The sequence below is a fragment of the Patagioenas fasciata genome, chromosome 5 (genome assembly GCF_037038585.1).
Source record: "Patagioenas fasciata isolate bPatFas1 chromosome 5, bPatFas1.hap1, whole genome shotgun sequence".
Classification (NCBI taxonomy): Eukaryota; Metazoa; Chordata; class Aves; order Columbiformes; family Columbidae; genus Patagioenas; species Patagioenas fasciata.
Window position 1 is genome coordinate 59,654,253 of NC_092524.1, and position 14,062 is coordinate 59,668,314.

A 14,062-nucleotide genomic window follows, 5' to 3' on the forward strand; every position below is an offset into this window, starting at 1 on the left:
TAGACTATTTAAACCACTTAGTTTTGTGTTCACGTCAATTTAAATTCTTGAACTACTTAATATTGTGGGTAAAGTAAGATTTAAAGATCCCAAATGCATCTTTTAAATGAGTTACTCAAATTTACAATAGACTTCAGCTCATTCAGCAGACTCTAGACAGGCTGAACTTTGTAATTCCTGAAACACTTGAGGGAGCTGCAGCAAGGAGTCATTTGCAGAGAGTCAAAAATAAAAGTAACCCTGTACTTCCTCTCTCCCCTTGCTTTCCAAGTGAAAGTGTTTCAGGCCTTTTTTACCTGCAAATAAATGCACTTTGTACTAAAAGGTGGGTAGTATATGAATACTTTGTTTTGAAAGTGCTTGAGATACACATGGGAAATATTTATTTCATCGCTGTTTTCATGATAGGAAGTAGTTTTTTAGAAAAGCTGGCTGTAACTAAGCTTTTCAGGAATGCTGCCTTATATGCTTTTGAAAGTATTTCCTACAGATTAGTAACTTGCCTTGTGTGTCTAGATTAACCTGTGTGCAGGTAAGACAGAAGCTTTTAAGTATATATCCTTACCCCTGTGCCCTCGTGGGGTCAGGACTTGGTGAATCTTCTTTCCCACACCTTTGTGGCCGGCTCCCTGACTAGCACTGGCAGTCTTCTTCTGCGGAGACATAATGACTGTCCATGTTTGCTTTATTAAGCTTGGCAATGGTGTTGCAACTGGCACTAACTGGCGTTTTTGCTGGCAGCCTTCGCCAAGAGACGGAGAATGCTGTGGAGCTTGTGCTCCACTGTGCTCCAAAGGTGGCAGAGGACAGAGAGACATGCTGGCACGTCAGTCTGAGGAAAGCTGATGCCATGATTGCTTGGTCTATAAACAAAGGGCTTCTGTTTCCAAAGCCGAGAAGCCCCAGTGTTTTTCCAAGCTGTGACACTGTTTGGAAAACAAGCCTGGACCCAGTTGGGTGAGTGATCTGTGTAGTTTGCCCGCAGTTCCTCTCAGCCTCTCCAGATGAAGCATCCCAGACACATCAACAAGCCACACGTAGTGAGGTCTGTCAGTGACCTTCAGCAGGGTGATCCCAGCATATGCTCAGCAACAGGCTTGATTTCTGTCTCAGGGTAACAGGAGAGGCACAGCAGGTACCTGAATTTGGACCCGTCACAACACGTTGAAGGGACCCTTTCTGTTTGCTACAGTGAATTACCAGAGAAGAAGGGAAGAATCACAGGGGCAGCTCTGGCCTTGAATTCTTGTTTTGTTAACAGGCTCATTGTAAAGTGTAGGGTGTCCTGCCCAGCCTGTCATGTTGTTCCAATGTGTAATTAGCCTCACAGCTTGGGAGCTGGAGCATCTTCCAGCACTCAGTTCAACTGACCAGCTCTCCACTGCTTAATATCATAATGTCTCTGTCAGCAAGGCTGATCAAACTTTCCTCCCACCACCAGCTCTGCTGCTTCCTTCACCTCAAGACACTTTTCCATGTGCAAGTTGGACCTGACTGCTTTACTTGTTATCTGTTTTGGAAGATGGTTCCACACCATTATTACAGAATCAATGGGGAAAATGTACTCTAAGAATGTAGCAACACAGATTTTTAATTTTTTTCTAATTAAGCATCTAAGCAAGGGATTAGTTCTTTGGATTTCTGTAATTTATTATCAACAAGGTAGCTGAAAAGAACAGTTGGAGTTGTTCTGTCCTTTCTAGCAAGGGATCTAAATTTCCCATGGTAATTATTTTAAGCACGTATCAGCTTGGTTTCTTGAAAAAAAGGAACATTTCATCTTCTAGGAACCATTCTTGGTGCCATCAGTCTAAGAATAGCAATTTTCTTTCTGTTGCATCTTGGATTTCAGAAGTATGGCTTATCTTCTATTGTGCATGCACTACAGAGGTTATTTTAGATGAAATACCACTCTGTTCTGCTGAAGCATGAACAGCTTATAGTGCCGCATTCTGTGGGGTTTTTTTCCTAACCAAAATTAATTCACAAATAGAGAAATGTGTGCCTTGAACCTGGCCTTCCCTCTCTGAGCGCATCAGTTCCTTGGTGACCCCAAAGAGAACAGCAGTGCTGAAATAGTTCAAGTGGCAAACAACTCCCTGGCTATGCGTTTAAGCACTGAAACCAAACCCTACAGGTTCACTGACAGTGTGTAACAACAGAGGCAAAGCTACAGTGCTGTGGCCGTTTCTGTGGTGGTGATGCTGGTTGAGCTGGTGCAGCTTGCGCCCTGCAGAGCAGGCAGGGGCAGTGCCGGTTTTACAGGGAAATTGGCAGCGTGACCACTCAGAATGCTGTAGAGTAAAGGTTGCAGAGCAAATTGCTGAAGCTGTACCCTTTGCTCAGGACTTTGAAGTGTCTAAACACAAGTGTTGAAAGCAGGACACTGCCCCTGAAGGGCTTTTTTGAGCTGGAGCGGACATGAAGATGTTTTGTGTACCTTGGAACATCTCCGAAGGGATATCTGGGGAAGTCTGGCTGTTCAGCCTGGAGGAGACTGAGGGGAGACCTCATTGTGGTCTACAGCTTCATCACAAGGGGAGGAGGAAGGGTAGGCACTCATCTCTTCTCTGACCAACGACAGAACCCAAGGGAATGGCAAGAAAATATGCCAGGGTAGCTTTAAGTTGGACATTAGGAAAAGGTTCTTCACCCAGAGGGTGCAGGAGCACTGGAACAGGCTCCCCAGGGAGGTGTCACAGCCCCAAGCCTGACAGTGTTCAAGGAGAGAGTGGTCAATGCCCTCAGACACATGGTGTGAACTGTGGGGTTGTCATATGCAGGGACAGGAGTTGGACTCAATGATCCTTGTGGGTCCCTTCCAACTCAGGACATTCTGTGATTCTATGATGTAAGCTACTCCTCTGGTACCAAGATTGGACACCAAGACTGGCACAGCTCTCTCAGCTGAACCTGAGCCATCACATTCTGCTGGGAATTGGCAGCAGAGCAGGCAGGATCAACCAACAAAAGCTGCTCTAGGGTCCTGGGCCATTGCCACACCTCCACCAATGCCCCTGGGCAGAGCAGAGGGCAGGCACAAGGAGGCTGGTCCTTCCCTGTGCCACCCTCTTCACCCTGCACCCATCGGAGGGGTGGCCAGGTCCATCCCTGCCTGCTGCCAGGGCAGGATCATCTTTGGCCATGGGGATGTGTGTCCTTCTGCTACTGCCTGACACCTTGACTCTCCCAGAAGAACAGGGAGAACTCTGCGAAGAAACCAACTGTTATTTATGTACATTTTTAAAATGTATTTTATTCAGCTGCACATCCCTGCCAGCCTTGTTTAGGGAAGTTTTAATTGTATCTGGCTTCTCTTTGGTCTTGTGTACAAGATGAGGAAGTTTTCATCTGTGCCTTTAAAAAAAACCCACATCCCTGCCAAGATGTATTAGGAGAGCTGTAAAAAAGGAGTCATCCTGTTCCAGCACCGCTAGGCTTATATAACAGGGAAATCCTAACGAAGAGAGACTCTCCCTCCCCATCCACACTGTTTCAAGGCACATGCCGCTTCAGAGTTTTCAGTCACTTGATTTGTATTTTGATCATATCTGCCACTGGTTTATTTAGATGTATTTACAAATATATTCTCCTACGTACCCTCATTCGTGCATGTTTTTATAAAATGCAGTGCAGACCTCACCTCACTGCAAGGATCTTTAAATAAAATATATTGTAAAGTGCCAGATACAATTCATTTAAAAAATACAGTCCTAATTAAAACAGATACTTGGCTGCTGCATTAGCAGCTTCATATACAGATACATTTTTAGCACAAGTCTATTTCTGTCAGGTGAGCAGGAGGCTCTCATGCCACCCCTCTAGCTCTCCAGTTTCAAGTCCAAAGGCTTTAGAAAATGAGGCAGAGGCAAATTGTCCAAAGCCTCTGGGAAATGCTCAGGGGAAATGGTCCTGATCAAGACACGCATGGCTCCGACAAACAGCGATGGAGGAGCTAAGCCCAGCAGGCACTGGAGCCTGTTCTCCCCCAGGAGGTCCTGCCACCGCTGCCGGTTGTCCAACAGTTGCTGTTTCATTGTGAACTGGAGGTCCTGAGGCACGAAGAAAAAGAGGCAGTCGAGGCAGAGGAGCTTGGCACGCACGTTTGCTGCCGGCGTGTGGGCGATCTGCTGCAGCAAGGTGTCTAAGGGGGTGTTCCCCGCACTGTCCTGCAAGCAGGGCGATGCGCCGTGCCCGAGCAGCAGGAGCAAGCACTCGGGTCGCACCAGCTCGCAGGCCACGTGCAAGGCCGTCTTGCCGCCCTCCACGCGGCTACAGCCCCGGCGGTCCAGGTGGCCAGCTCTGTCACCGGGCGGGAAGGCTTGGATGGCCTTGAGGATTCGGAAGAGGATGCGGACGCGGTTGTAGCGGACGGCCATGGCCAGGTGTGGGGCTGAGGACTGGCAGCAGCTGAAGCTTTGGCTGGGCACAGCCAAAGCGCTCTGGGGGAACTTAGTGAGCAGGTGCCGGGCGTAGGGCTGGTGGTCATGCACCAGCGCGTAGAGCAGGGCCTCTGAGGGTGAGTACACGCTCACCTTGCCCCCATCCTCCCAGTGGAAGACCTCCATGGTCCGCATGTCCTCCAGGAACCAGACGGGCAGCAGGTCCCTCACCGCCTGGTAGAAGGCGAAGGAGGATTTCTTGCAGTGCTTCTGGGACTGGGCGCCGCGGCCGCCGACCCACCGGACGCTCCAGGGCATGGCGGGCGGGCGGGCTCCTCCGGGGGCTGCCTCCCACCCCGGCGCGCAAAGGCCGCATCGGGTCCGGACCTGCGGGAGTGGGAAGGGCGGTCAGTACCGCACGGCCGGGGCTCCCCGGGGTGCACCCGCCGCCAGTGCGAGGAGAGTGAGCGAGCCGCGACGGCCCCGCTGCACCAGACATCAGCCCCGGTGCAGGGGACACCCATACCCCGGTGCGCTGCAGCTGCCTCCCCGCGGTGCACAGGAGCCGCCTCCCCTCGGTGCACGGGAACCCCTTCCCCCCAGTGCACGGGACCCGCCTCCCCTCGGTGCACAGGACGCCCATATCGCCGGTACAAGAGAACCTGGTACAGGGGAACGGCCTCCACTCAGTGCACAGGACGTCCGTGTCCCGGCGCAGGGGAACCCGGTGCATGGTAACCCCTCCCCTCGGCTGCACAGCAACCCGCCGCTCCCGGTGCGCGGGACCTGCCCGCCTCCCGGCTCCCTCCCGCCCGCCCGCCCCGCCGGCCGCCCGGCGCTCACCTCTCCGCCGTCCCCGCGGTGCCGCTGCCCGTAGCCGCCGCAGCCGCAGTGGAGGCGGGAGCGGGAGCGCGCGCCGCCGCCGGGCCCTTTTATCCCCACCCCCCGGCCCGGGCGGTGAAGGTCGGTCAGGACCGGGGAACTGTCCAGCCGCCGCCGATTGGCCGCCGCCCCGGCTCCCCCGGGCGCCCATTGGCTGCGCCGAGAGGACGGGGCCCTGCACCATCGTGTGCGTCACGGGAGGCAAAGTTCCAAGAAACTTGGCTGCCGGCTCCGAGTCCCGGCGGGGCGGGCGGGGCCTGGCGGGGGGCCCGGGGCAGGGAGCCCGTGGGTACCGGGTGTGGGGTCCTGGGGGTGTGAGGTCTCGGGAGTGTGGGGTCCCGGGGGCATGGGATCCAGGCGATATTGGCGACACAGGGGCATGGGTCCTGGGGATATGGGGTCCAGGGCACAGGGGGTCAGGGGCACATGGGGTCCTGGGGGTGTGAGGTGCAGAGAGCACAGGGTCCCAGGGACATAGGGTCCTGAGTCAATGGAGTCCTGAGGATGGTGACTGGGGCTCTGGGACACTCGGGTTCCCGGGTGCAGGAGCCTGCAGACGCGCAGTGCCTCAGGCACACGGGTCCCGGGTGGGCAGAGTCCCATCCCTGCAGGGGCTCTGGCAGTGGCTGTGGGCTCCTGCATGTGTGCGCACATGTGCTGGCTGTACAACTCCTGGCTCTTGCTTCTCTCCTGGACAGTGACATTTGCAACTCTTCCAGCTGACAGTTGCCTGTCAGATTTTGGCTATGCAAGAGCAAGGAGATAGTCGTGGTGGGGCATGAGCTGGTAGCCCTGCACCAGGGACTTTCCCCTGGGGCACCTGCAGTCCCTTGGCCCTAAAGCCTGTGTGTACAGGTAACAGCCATGTGCTAGTAAAGCACGGTGAATGCAAGTGCTGTCGTTACTGTGATCTCACTCATAAGGCCTCCTTAGGGACAGCAAATCATGGCATCAGCTTCGTCCTTACCCCCTCCAAGTGAATTCAGAGCTTTTCTCTCTTTTGCACCACGTTTGGCCTCCCCTGCTTGCAGCCATCACCCTCTTGATCAGGAGGGTGTGATCAGACTGCAGGCGAGCGATGCCGATCACTGTCGTGTTCATGGCCGATAGCTCTGGTTTCTCTGTCCTCAGGGATCTCCAGCCTTCCCAGCCAGCACCAGGAGTGCAGCTACTGCTGATTGCTCCTGGAATAAGTGACGCTTTCCACGTGTCCCAGCACAACCTGTGTGCTTGCACACCAGGGGGGACCGTCATGTGTCTGCTGAAACATCCCGCTTCCTTGCAGCCCTCTAGGAAGCTGCTGGGAGCAGTGGGGAAGGGGCTCACAGCACCCTGATAGTGCTCCCTTGACCCTGATCAGAACAAAGCTAGCGAGGAACAACTGCTCGCTTTGTTGCGCCTCTTCTGAGCTGCCATTCAGCCGGGGAAATAATGCTTAAACTGTGCTCTGTTTGCTCTGTGACTTCTTCCCTGCCACGTGATGCCCACACCAGAACCCGGGTGTCCATGTGAGGAGGTGCAGGTGGGGGGGGTTAGCCGGGCAGGACACTGCACAGCACTGTCACACTCAGAAACTCTCGGTCACCATGTCCCAGGGAAGAGAAATCAGGCTAACATGCGCTGAACTGCTTTGTGGGAGAGAATTACATCCAGTGTTTGTCAGAGCGATTCATCATCTGAGGATCCCTGCGGATCCACCGCAGCTCTTGGCGTCTCAGATGTCAGCCACAGCACAGAAAATCCTCTTTCATTACTCGTGTCCGATTCCAGATGAAAACTCATTAAAGGCAGCCACTTCCGCCTCTCCCTGCTATTGCTGGAGCACTTGTCTTTCAGTTGCATCCTATTACTGCAGGCACGGGATAATTTGTACCAAAGTGCAGGATCAAAAGAAATGGTTTTAAAATAGATAATTCTGTAGCACTTCCTTTTTGTTCGGCGCAGCCTCACCTGCCTGTGCCTCGCCACCACCACTGCTGGCAGCGGTACCCAGCGCACCTCTGCCTGCTGCCTCTCCAGGAGACAGCCCTGCCCAACCATGAATCCCAAATCCTTTCCTTGTCATCACTGGGACACTGCCATGGAGTTGGATGTCCAGTGTGGTGACAAGCCAGGTTGCCCAGCCCTTTCTACTCATCTTCCACACATGCCTGGGTGAGGGTAAGCCAAGTGGTGTTTGGGCCCGAAGGCAGGGGATTGGCATAGTTGCGAAGCCAAATTGGCTTTTGTGTAGAAAACTAATCTCTTTGGTGTGGAAGCAGGACTGTTTTTCTCGGGCCAAGCTCTCGTATGGAGGTGGGGGGACCAGCTACAACCAGCGTGTGCTTTGAGCCCCAGAACTGGCTTAAAACCAGCATGCTGAGTCCTTGTGGCCTCAAAACCAACAGACAAGTAACCCTGAAGCGGGCCCCTGTTTGCAGAAGGTATTTGTCACATACAAAGCAGGAGCCTGCCTGTAGAAAGGCAGTATGTTTGCGGGCTGCACTGCAGATAAAGTATTGCATTTGCCCCCCGAATTGCTTATAGCATGTCCAGCAATAGTGACAAAACACATTATCTCAAAAAAGTTTTATTTTTGTGACGGTATATATTTTATGCACAGACCCACAGACATGACTTGTTTGTTTGCAGTCAAGCCTGGTTTTAATCACTTTGAGTTAAGTAAGTGATCTTATTACTGATCTGACTATGAGAAGGCTTATCACAGGTTCCTTGGCACATGGTGAAGATTACTCCATCAGTGCGATCGTATCTAAGTAATGTGACGTGTCCTCTCAGAGCGGTTTTTTTCTTCACCCTCCTCTGGGATGTTGATCCTTTGGTTTCTCCACCCAGTGACCAACTAAAACCCACTTAACACTACTGAAACCCAGCCACATAACGAGACAAAGGGAAAAGCTCTGCCGTTTCTTATAGCAGATGTCAATTGTTTCCTGATCTTTACTTTAAATTGAGGGCAGGATCCTATTGACTTAATAGCCATGATTGTGGGTGTAATTAAAAGCAATATGAAAATAGGCAGTATCAGTGAGTAAGCTGAACACAGTTAATGTTTAGCGCTGGTTTTGACTGTGAGATAGAAGATGAGCAAATAGTGCATCGCTCATTTATGAAAAGAGCTGAAAGAAATGGGGTTCACTCCAGTCCTTGCGTGGATTTTGTGCACAGGTTTGGCTCTGAATATTTACCAGTCTCCTCTCTCAAAAGCAGGCTTGGGACCGAAGGTCAGCAGAGTTCAGACAACAGCCCCAGACCCATGGTGGGCTGGAGCAGCAGAGCTGCTGCTTTGCTTCAAGCCTCTGGCTCTGGGGTCTTCATAAACAAGTCAGATAGAAATGCCTAATGTCCCATTTAGCTAAAATTAAACATATTTAGAGAGAAAGTAGTGAATGAAGAGAGTCAGGGGTTTGCAGCAGAGGCACTGGGATAGAATATACACACTGTGTGACCCTCTCCCACCGAAGGTATGTCATTGACCTCCAGTTTAGTCTCACTGTACCCCCGGCATCCTGTCTGCAGGGTGGGTGCAGTAACACCATTTCAACCATCCTGGTTTAGCTGGTGAGCTCTTTAGGTCAGGGATAATACAGAAGTGCATCAATTTGGTCCTTAGGGTACTGGCCTTGCATGGGGACCCCTCTGCTCTGCCGTGTTAGACAGGGGACACAGGCTTGTCATAGGGTGCTGGCCTGTGGAGAGACAAGAAGGCAGAGCTGCTGGCAGTCTCTAAATGGGACATGTTCTTTCGTAAGAACATGCCAGGTGAAGGGGCAGATGGCAGTTCCAGGCACCTCTGTTCAGCTGTGATGAATAATAGCTGTTGCTGACACCTCGTGGAAGCCTTAGATAAACATTTTCGCCAGAAACCTTTCTGTTTCATTTCCTCTGCTGCTGCTGGTTCCCTGCCTGAGGAGCTCACCCTTTGTTACTGTCGTCTCCAGAGTACTCAGCCTGGATGGAGGCAGCAGGGCCCTTGGCTGCTGCAGGAGCAGGGATGGGAGGGCAGCCGAGGAAAGCTGCCTGGGGACTGTCCTGTCCCTCCCCGAGAAGGAGGAAGGCACACATCCTCCCTGCATGATGGTGAGGACAACTCACTATGGATGCGTGTTGTACATCAGATGTGGAGAGAAAAGTATCTCCCTCCTATACCCACCTCTGAGTCTATCACGTCCATCGTGGACATGCTTTTTGTGTGCCTGTTTTTCATGGGGATAAACTGGCAAGTGGCTGTTACAAATCACCCTTTCGTTTCATTTCAGAACCTCAAATCCCTTTGGAAAAAAGACATGCAAGTTTTCCTGGGAAGTGGGAAAATATTTCCACTTGAGAAACAAGACCGCTGATGATGCTGCAGTGAATCAGTGGTGATCTGGGCTGGGGCATTGCTCCTGGCTCCCTTGCTGAAACCATCAGACATCGCTCTGTCCAGGGAAGGAGTTGTGGCCTCGAAGCTGTTCTCACCACTTGCCCCACACTCTCTCGCTCAGCACCCACCTCTTCTTCATCCTCAGTCTTCTTCTGTGTTACAGGCACTCCCTGCTTGCCTGACTCTGTGTGAGTCATCACTTCACACTCAGCCTGACCTACCCGTAGCCCTGGCTGGTTTGCTTTCTCTGCTGCGTTATAGGGTCAGCTCCATCCTGACCCACAGCATGAAAGAAAATCTGCTTTGGAAACAGCAAAGTGAACAAGCCTTCTCTTGTTTCTGTTGTTTCCTGGCTGCTGCTGCTGAGAGAATATGACACCTTTCCAAAAATCTGCATCCCAAATGTCACTTGGGAGACCAAGTGAAGCTCTGAAACACTTTGTTTTAGAAAGGACATCTCTCCACTGGCTCTTGAGGAACTACGTAGCATGAAGGTTGACCACTGTCAAACATCAGTCCCAGCTGATGGGAGGCTGAATAAATGACTCAGCTGGTGTCGTGAATTTGTTGAGGTTGTCAGTGTCCACTGGTGGGATAACCCAGTCTTTAAAACTTAGTTTTTATTCTGGTTCCTTGACAAAGTGTTCTGGCAGAAATGAGGTGGACAGAAAGGTGATAAGGTCCTTCAGCTGTTGCTATCTCACAAGCCCTCAAGGAGAGTCACAGGCTATCAGCAGTGTCCTCTTTATTTTGGCTCAGTTTGCAGGCCACCTTTCATCAAACCTTGATTTTGGCACCTATAATAAATGAGCCAAATTCATCCTTTTGGAAACCTAGGGAAACTCCCAGAGCTGCAGCAGAAATTAAATTTGATCCAGTATGTTACGGGGGAAGCTGAGAAGTGTACTTGTCCCTTAAAAGACAAAAAGGGAAGAAGTACCTTTTGGGGATCCTTTCTGTTGCATAAGCAAGCGGATGAGAGGGGTCAGAGAGCTCCTGGCGCCTGCAGATGATTTTGGCCTTCAGCTTGATGTTGGTTGTTAAAAATATTATCCCAGATGTATTAATACGACCAGACTGGATTGCATCTGAGCTGAACATTGTGAGCCTAAGGCAGGACATAATTATAGAAGCAAAACAGCCTGACATAAGAGTCATCTGTCCTCTTCTGCACAAGAAGTGAAGGGGAAAGAGAGGGAACTTACTCTGTTGCAATTTTTAAATGCTTTTAGGCACTAGCCTGAGCCTTGGTGAGGGCCTGCACCAGGGTCCTGGGGCACAGGAGACCCCTGCGTATCCCCTGCTCAGCCCTAGTGTGCTGTGCCACAGGACTGTGCACTCAGCACATTTTTAACCCTGGGTTAGATTTGCCTAGACAAGGTCGGCAATCAGGAACGACTATTTGTTTGAAGTGTTTGACTAACAGGATTACCCTTATCACAATGATATAGCAACCTGGCCTTGGCAGAGCACACCCCAAGGGCTCGGGGGGCGTCAAACCTTTGCCTCCCTTGCCCCAAATGTGCACAGCACATCTTGTCTCTGTTGTCATGCAATATCCAGTTGGGATTTCAGTTGGCATTTGGTGCTCCAATTCTGGAAAGAGCAGTTGTACCATGTACGTTTCTCTCTCTGCACCTAAAAAAAAAAAATCAGTAATATTCAAAGCTTAGAAAAATGATGCGGTGTTGTACAGTTAGAGAATGAGATGCCTTCCCCATTGGGAACTGATTTGAGCAGGTGCCTGATTCATTTCAGTGTGAATTTGTTGCTCCGTAAGAATGGAGCTATAGGTAATGAACCAATGAGGTGTCTGCTTTTTGCATTGTGTGTCATGAACATGCCTAAAATCGTTACCAGAGCATCTGTTTGTATGTGTGATTATTAAAGTCTGCTGACTTAACAGACTTGAGGAAGGCATCGAATGAAAGCTCCATTTTCCTGCACTAAGGAGGATAAAGGCTTTGCTAAGGCAGAGCCTGACTCTGCTGATGATTGGCACCCAGACTTGTCCACCCCAGTTTCTGGCCAGGGTGGGGGGGCATATCCTTGCTCCCAAGTGGTGTCATTTTAACCCCAGCACTTCTCAAACCAGCTAACATGTGCCTGACCTTACCAGCTCCCCGGGCTATTTGTGGAAGCAGAACCTGCCACTCGCTATTTGCTGGTTCCAAAACAGGCAGGACCTTCTATTTATAATGTGCTATAATTGGCTTGAATGAAACTTGTGGTTCTCTGGGCTCCAGGGCCCCAGAACTGCAGCAGCACCCTAATTCCAGGGGCCACTGCCTGCGATGCTGAGGTGGCTCTGCATAAAGCCACGGAATGCGTAGGTACATAGCATGAGCCATAAGTTCACAAGCTCCTGGTTTCTGAGCAGGCTGCACTTGTCAGGGCTGTGTAGATATCTGTCTCTAGATGAGATTTGGGGGATGGAGCCTCTTTGGAGCAAGGCAGAGAGAAATCTTCTTGCTGCAGCAGCATCACCGTGGAGATGCTCTGGTTGCTGCAGGGACTGTTACCCTAACCATCATTTTTTTTCCCCAAGGCATTTACAGCTGGGATGTGAGCACGGCTCTGCAACTCAGAAATTACCAATTTGATCATTGGGCCTGAGCTATTCGAGTTCACCTGTGATGAGAGTATATTTAATTTTGGTGGTGCCTGCAGCTGTTCGGACCTCACTGTTCAGAGTGAATCTGTTCCGAGCTTGTAACTCATTGCAGGGTGAACTCCTCCTATCTAAGAAAAAGTAAAGCAGCTACCTCACTTGTCTTTAGAAGCAAGTACATTTAGTGTAATACCCACTGAAGGGCTGTATTTGATCTGGTTTTGTGGTATAAAATCCTCTGCCATTTGAATAGTAAAACGTGACAGGTATAAAGCCAAGCAAAAATATTAAAAAAATAAAAAACAAGACCAAAACCAAACTGGCTAACGCTTTGCGTGGTTTTGAGGGCTTATTTTTTTTCCCGTTTGTTCATTCTCTCTGCTCTTGGCTGCCGCTGGGTCTGTTGAAATACCAAAGAGGGATGAGGAAAGAAGGCAGCTCCATCACGAGCTGCCGTCGGCGGGAAGCGGCTGCATTACAGCAGTGAACTCCAAAGGCAACTGCCGCCTCAACAGCCACATGTTCGTGTCACATACATCCCGATAGGAAACCTGTGGTTTTTTTCCTGAAAAAGGTTGGGTTGTCAGTCAAAAGCCTTTTTGCTGCAAAGTTGTGTTTAGAAAGAATCTGTCTTTCCCTTTCGTTTTGTAAAAAAATAGTCAGTAGTCTTCTAGCGCTGCCTGAAGCTGCTCTGCTGCCAAGAAAACCTCCTGGGTCTGGTGATGAAGCCTCTGTAATATTTCCGGTTTCTCTGTAATTATTTTCTAATAAAAGTTTCCAATCCAAATACAATCAGGAGGTTGGACTGTAGCAAGTTCACAGTAGGGTTTTTGAGTTTCCTTTTCTTTTTCCTAACTCAGTAGCTATCCTCTATGTAGAGGCAATAGGATCGCTCTGTGCGTGTAAAGGCACCTAAAATCAGCACAGCAATAGCTTTTACCTGCAGGATTCAGCACCAGCATTTTTTTTATGCAATTCTCCATTTGGAAGTGTTGCTTTTGTCACTGAAATCATTGTAACTGCCAGATCAGGTGTGTCTGTTAATGTTTCTTAACGGTGTAATAAGTGGTTAAGGTGCAGCTCCCCTTACCAGGAATTCCCTCTGCTCCTGCACATGCAATTGAGGGAAATGAGACGGCTGATGTTTCCAAGGTATTGCCAGTATTTTGTGACGCCTCCAGCCCAGAAAACAGAAATAAAAAAGGGCTGAGAAGATGACGTAAGGCAATGGGAAGACAAGATGTGTGACAAAAACAAGCCAGGTATAAATAGCGAGTCTGGTATAAATAGTGAGGCTGATGAACACCCAAGCCCAGGTGCTAAGCACGTCAGAAAGGTCAGCTGGCTCCCTGCCACCACCTGAGCTGCCCAAGGCGAGCATGGGGTCCTAATGGGCTGCTCCCCCTTGGCTCTGCTCCCTCTCAGCTCTGCTCCCTGGATCTCTGCTGTAGCCCCGCTTGGATGCTGGGACTGGCTCACCATGCTCACCATTGCCTTCCCTCTTGGCAGCACGTCTGCTCGGGTCTGAACAGCATGTTTGGACCACACAGGGTTGGTTTTATTGCAGAAAGGTGTGAAGTGCACTTGAACAAAATCTTGAGCTCCCTCGGATGGTTTCCCAAAGCCTGTTGCTGTTGGGGCTGTGGAGCATGGTGTGGCACAGAGGCTGGGCAGGGCTGGTGTCTGTGCCTGCCAGGCAGCCCGTCTGCGTACCCCACACACCCCAGCATGGCCCATCACAGACAGGGGTTGTTTGATGGGCTCTTGGGGGTGCTGCTGTTTGGCAGCTCACTCGGAGCTGGGTACAGCAGCATCTCCTGA

General features: G+C 50.8%; 1 protein-coding gene across 1 annotated transcript; it reads right to left on the reverse strand.

The window, feature by feature from the left end:
- Nucleotides 1–3,533: 3,533 nt before the first annotated feature.
- On the reverse strand, nucleotides 3,534–5,317 carry ANKRD9 (ankyrin repeat domain 9). The gene is made up of 2 exons (XM_065840240.2): nucleotides 5,226–5,317; nucleotides 3,534–4,769 (listed from the first exon to the last, which is right to left on the reverse strand). The coding sequence occupies exon 2, from the start codon at nucleotides 4,698–4,700 to the stop codon at nucleotides 3,822–3,824; it is 879 nt and encodes a 292-aa protein (XP_065696312.1). The 5' UTR covers nucleotides 4,701–4,769; nucleotides 5,226–5,317; the 3' UTR covers nucleotides 3,534–3,821.
- Nucleotides 5,318–14,062: the final 8,745 nt, after the last annotated feature.

Bases quoted from the DNA above. Each gene is read 5' to 3' on its own strand.
- ANKRD9 (XM_065840240.2), bottom strand. From the start codon at position 4,700: ATGCCCTGGAGCGTCCGGTGGGTCGGCGGCCGCGGCGCCCAGTCCCAG.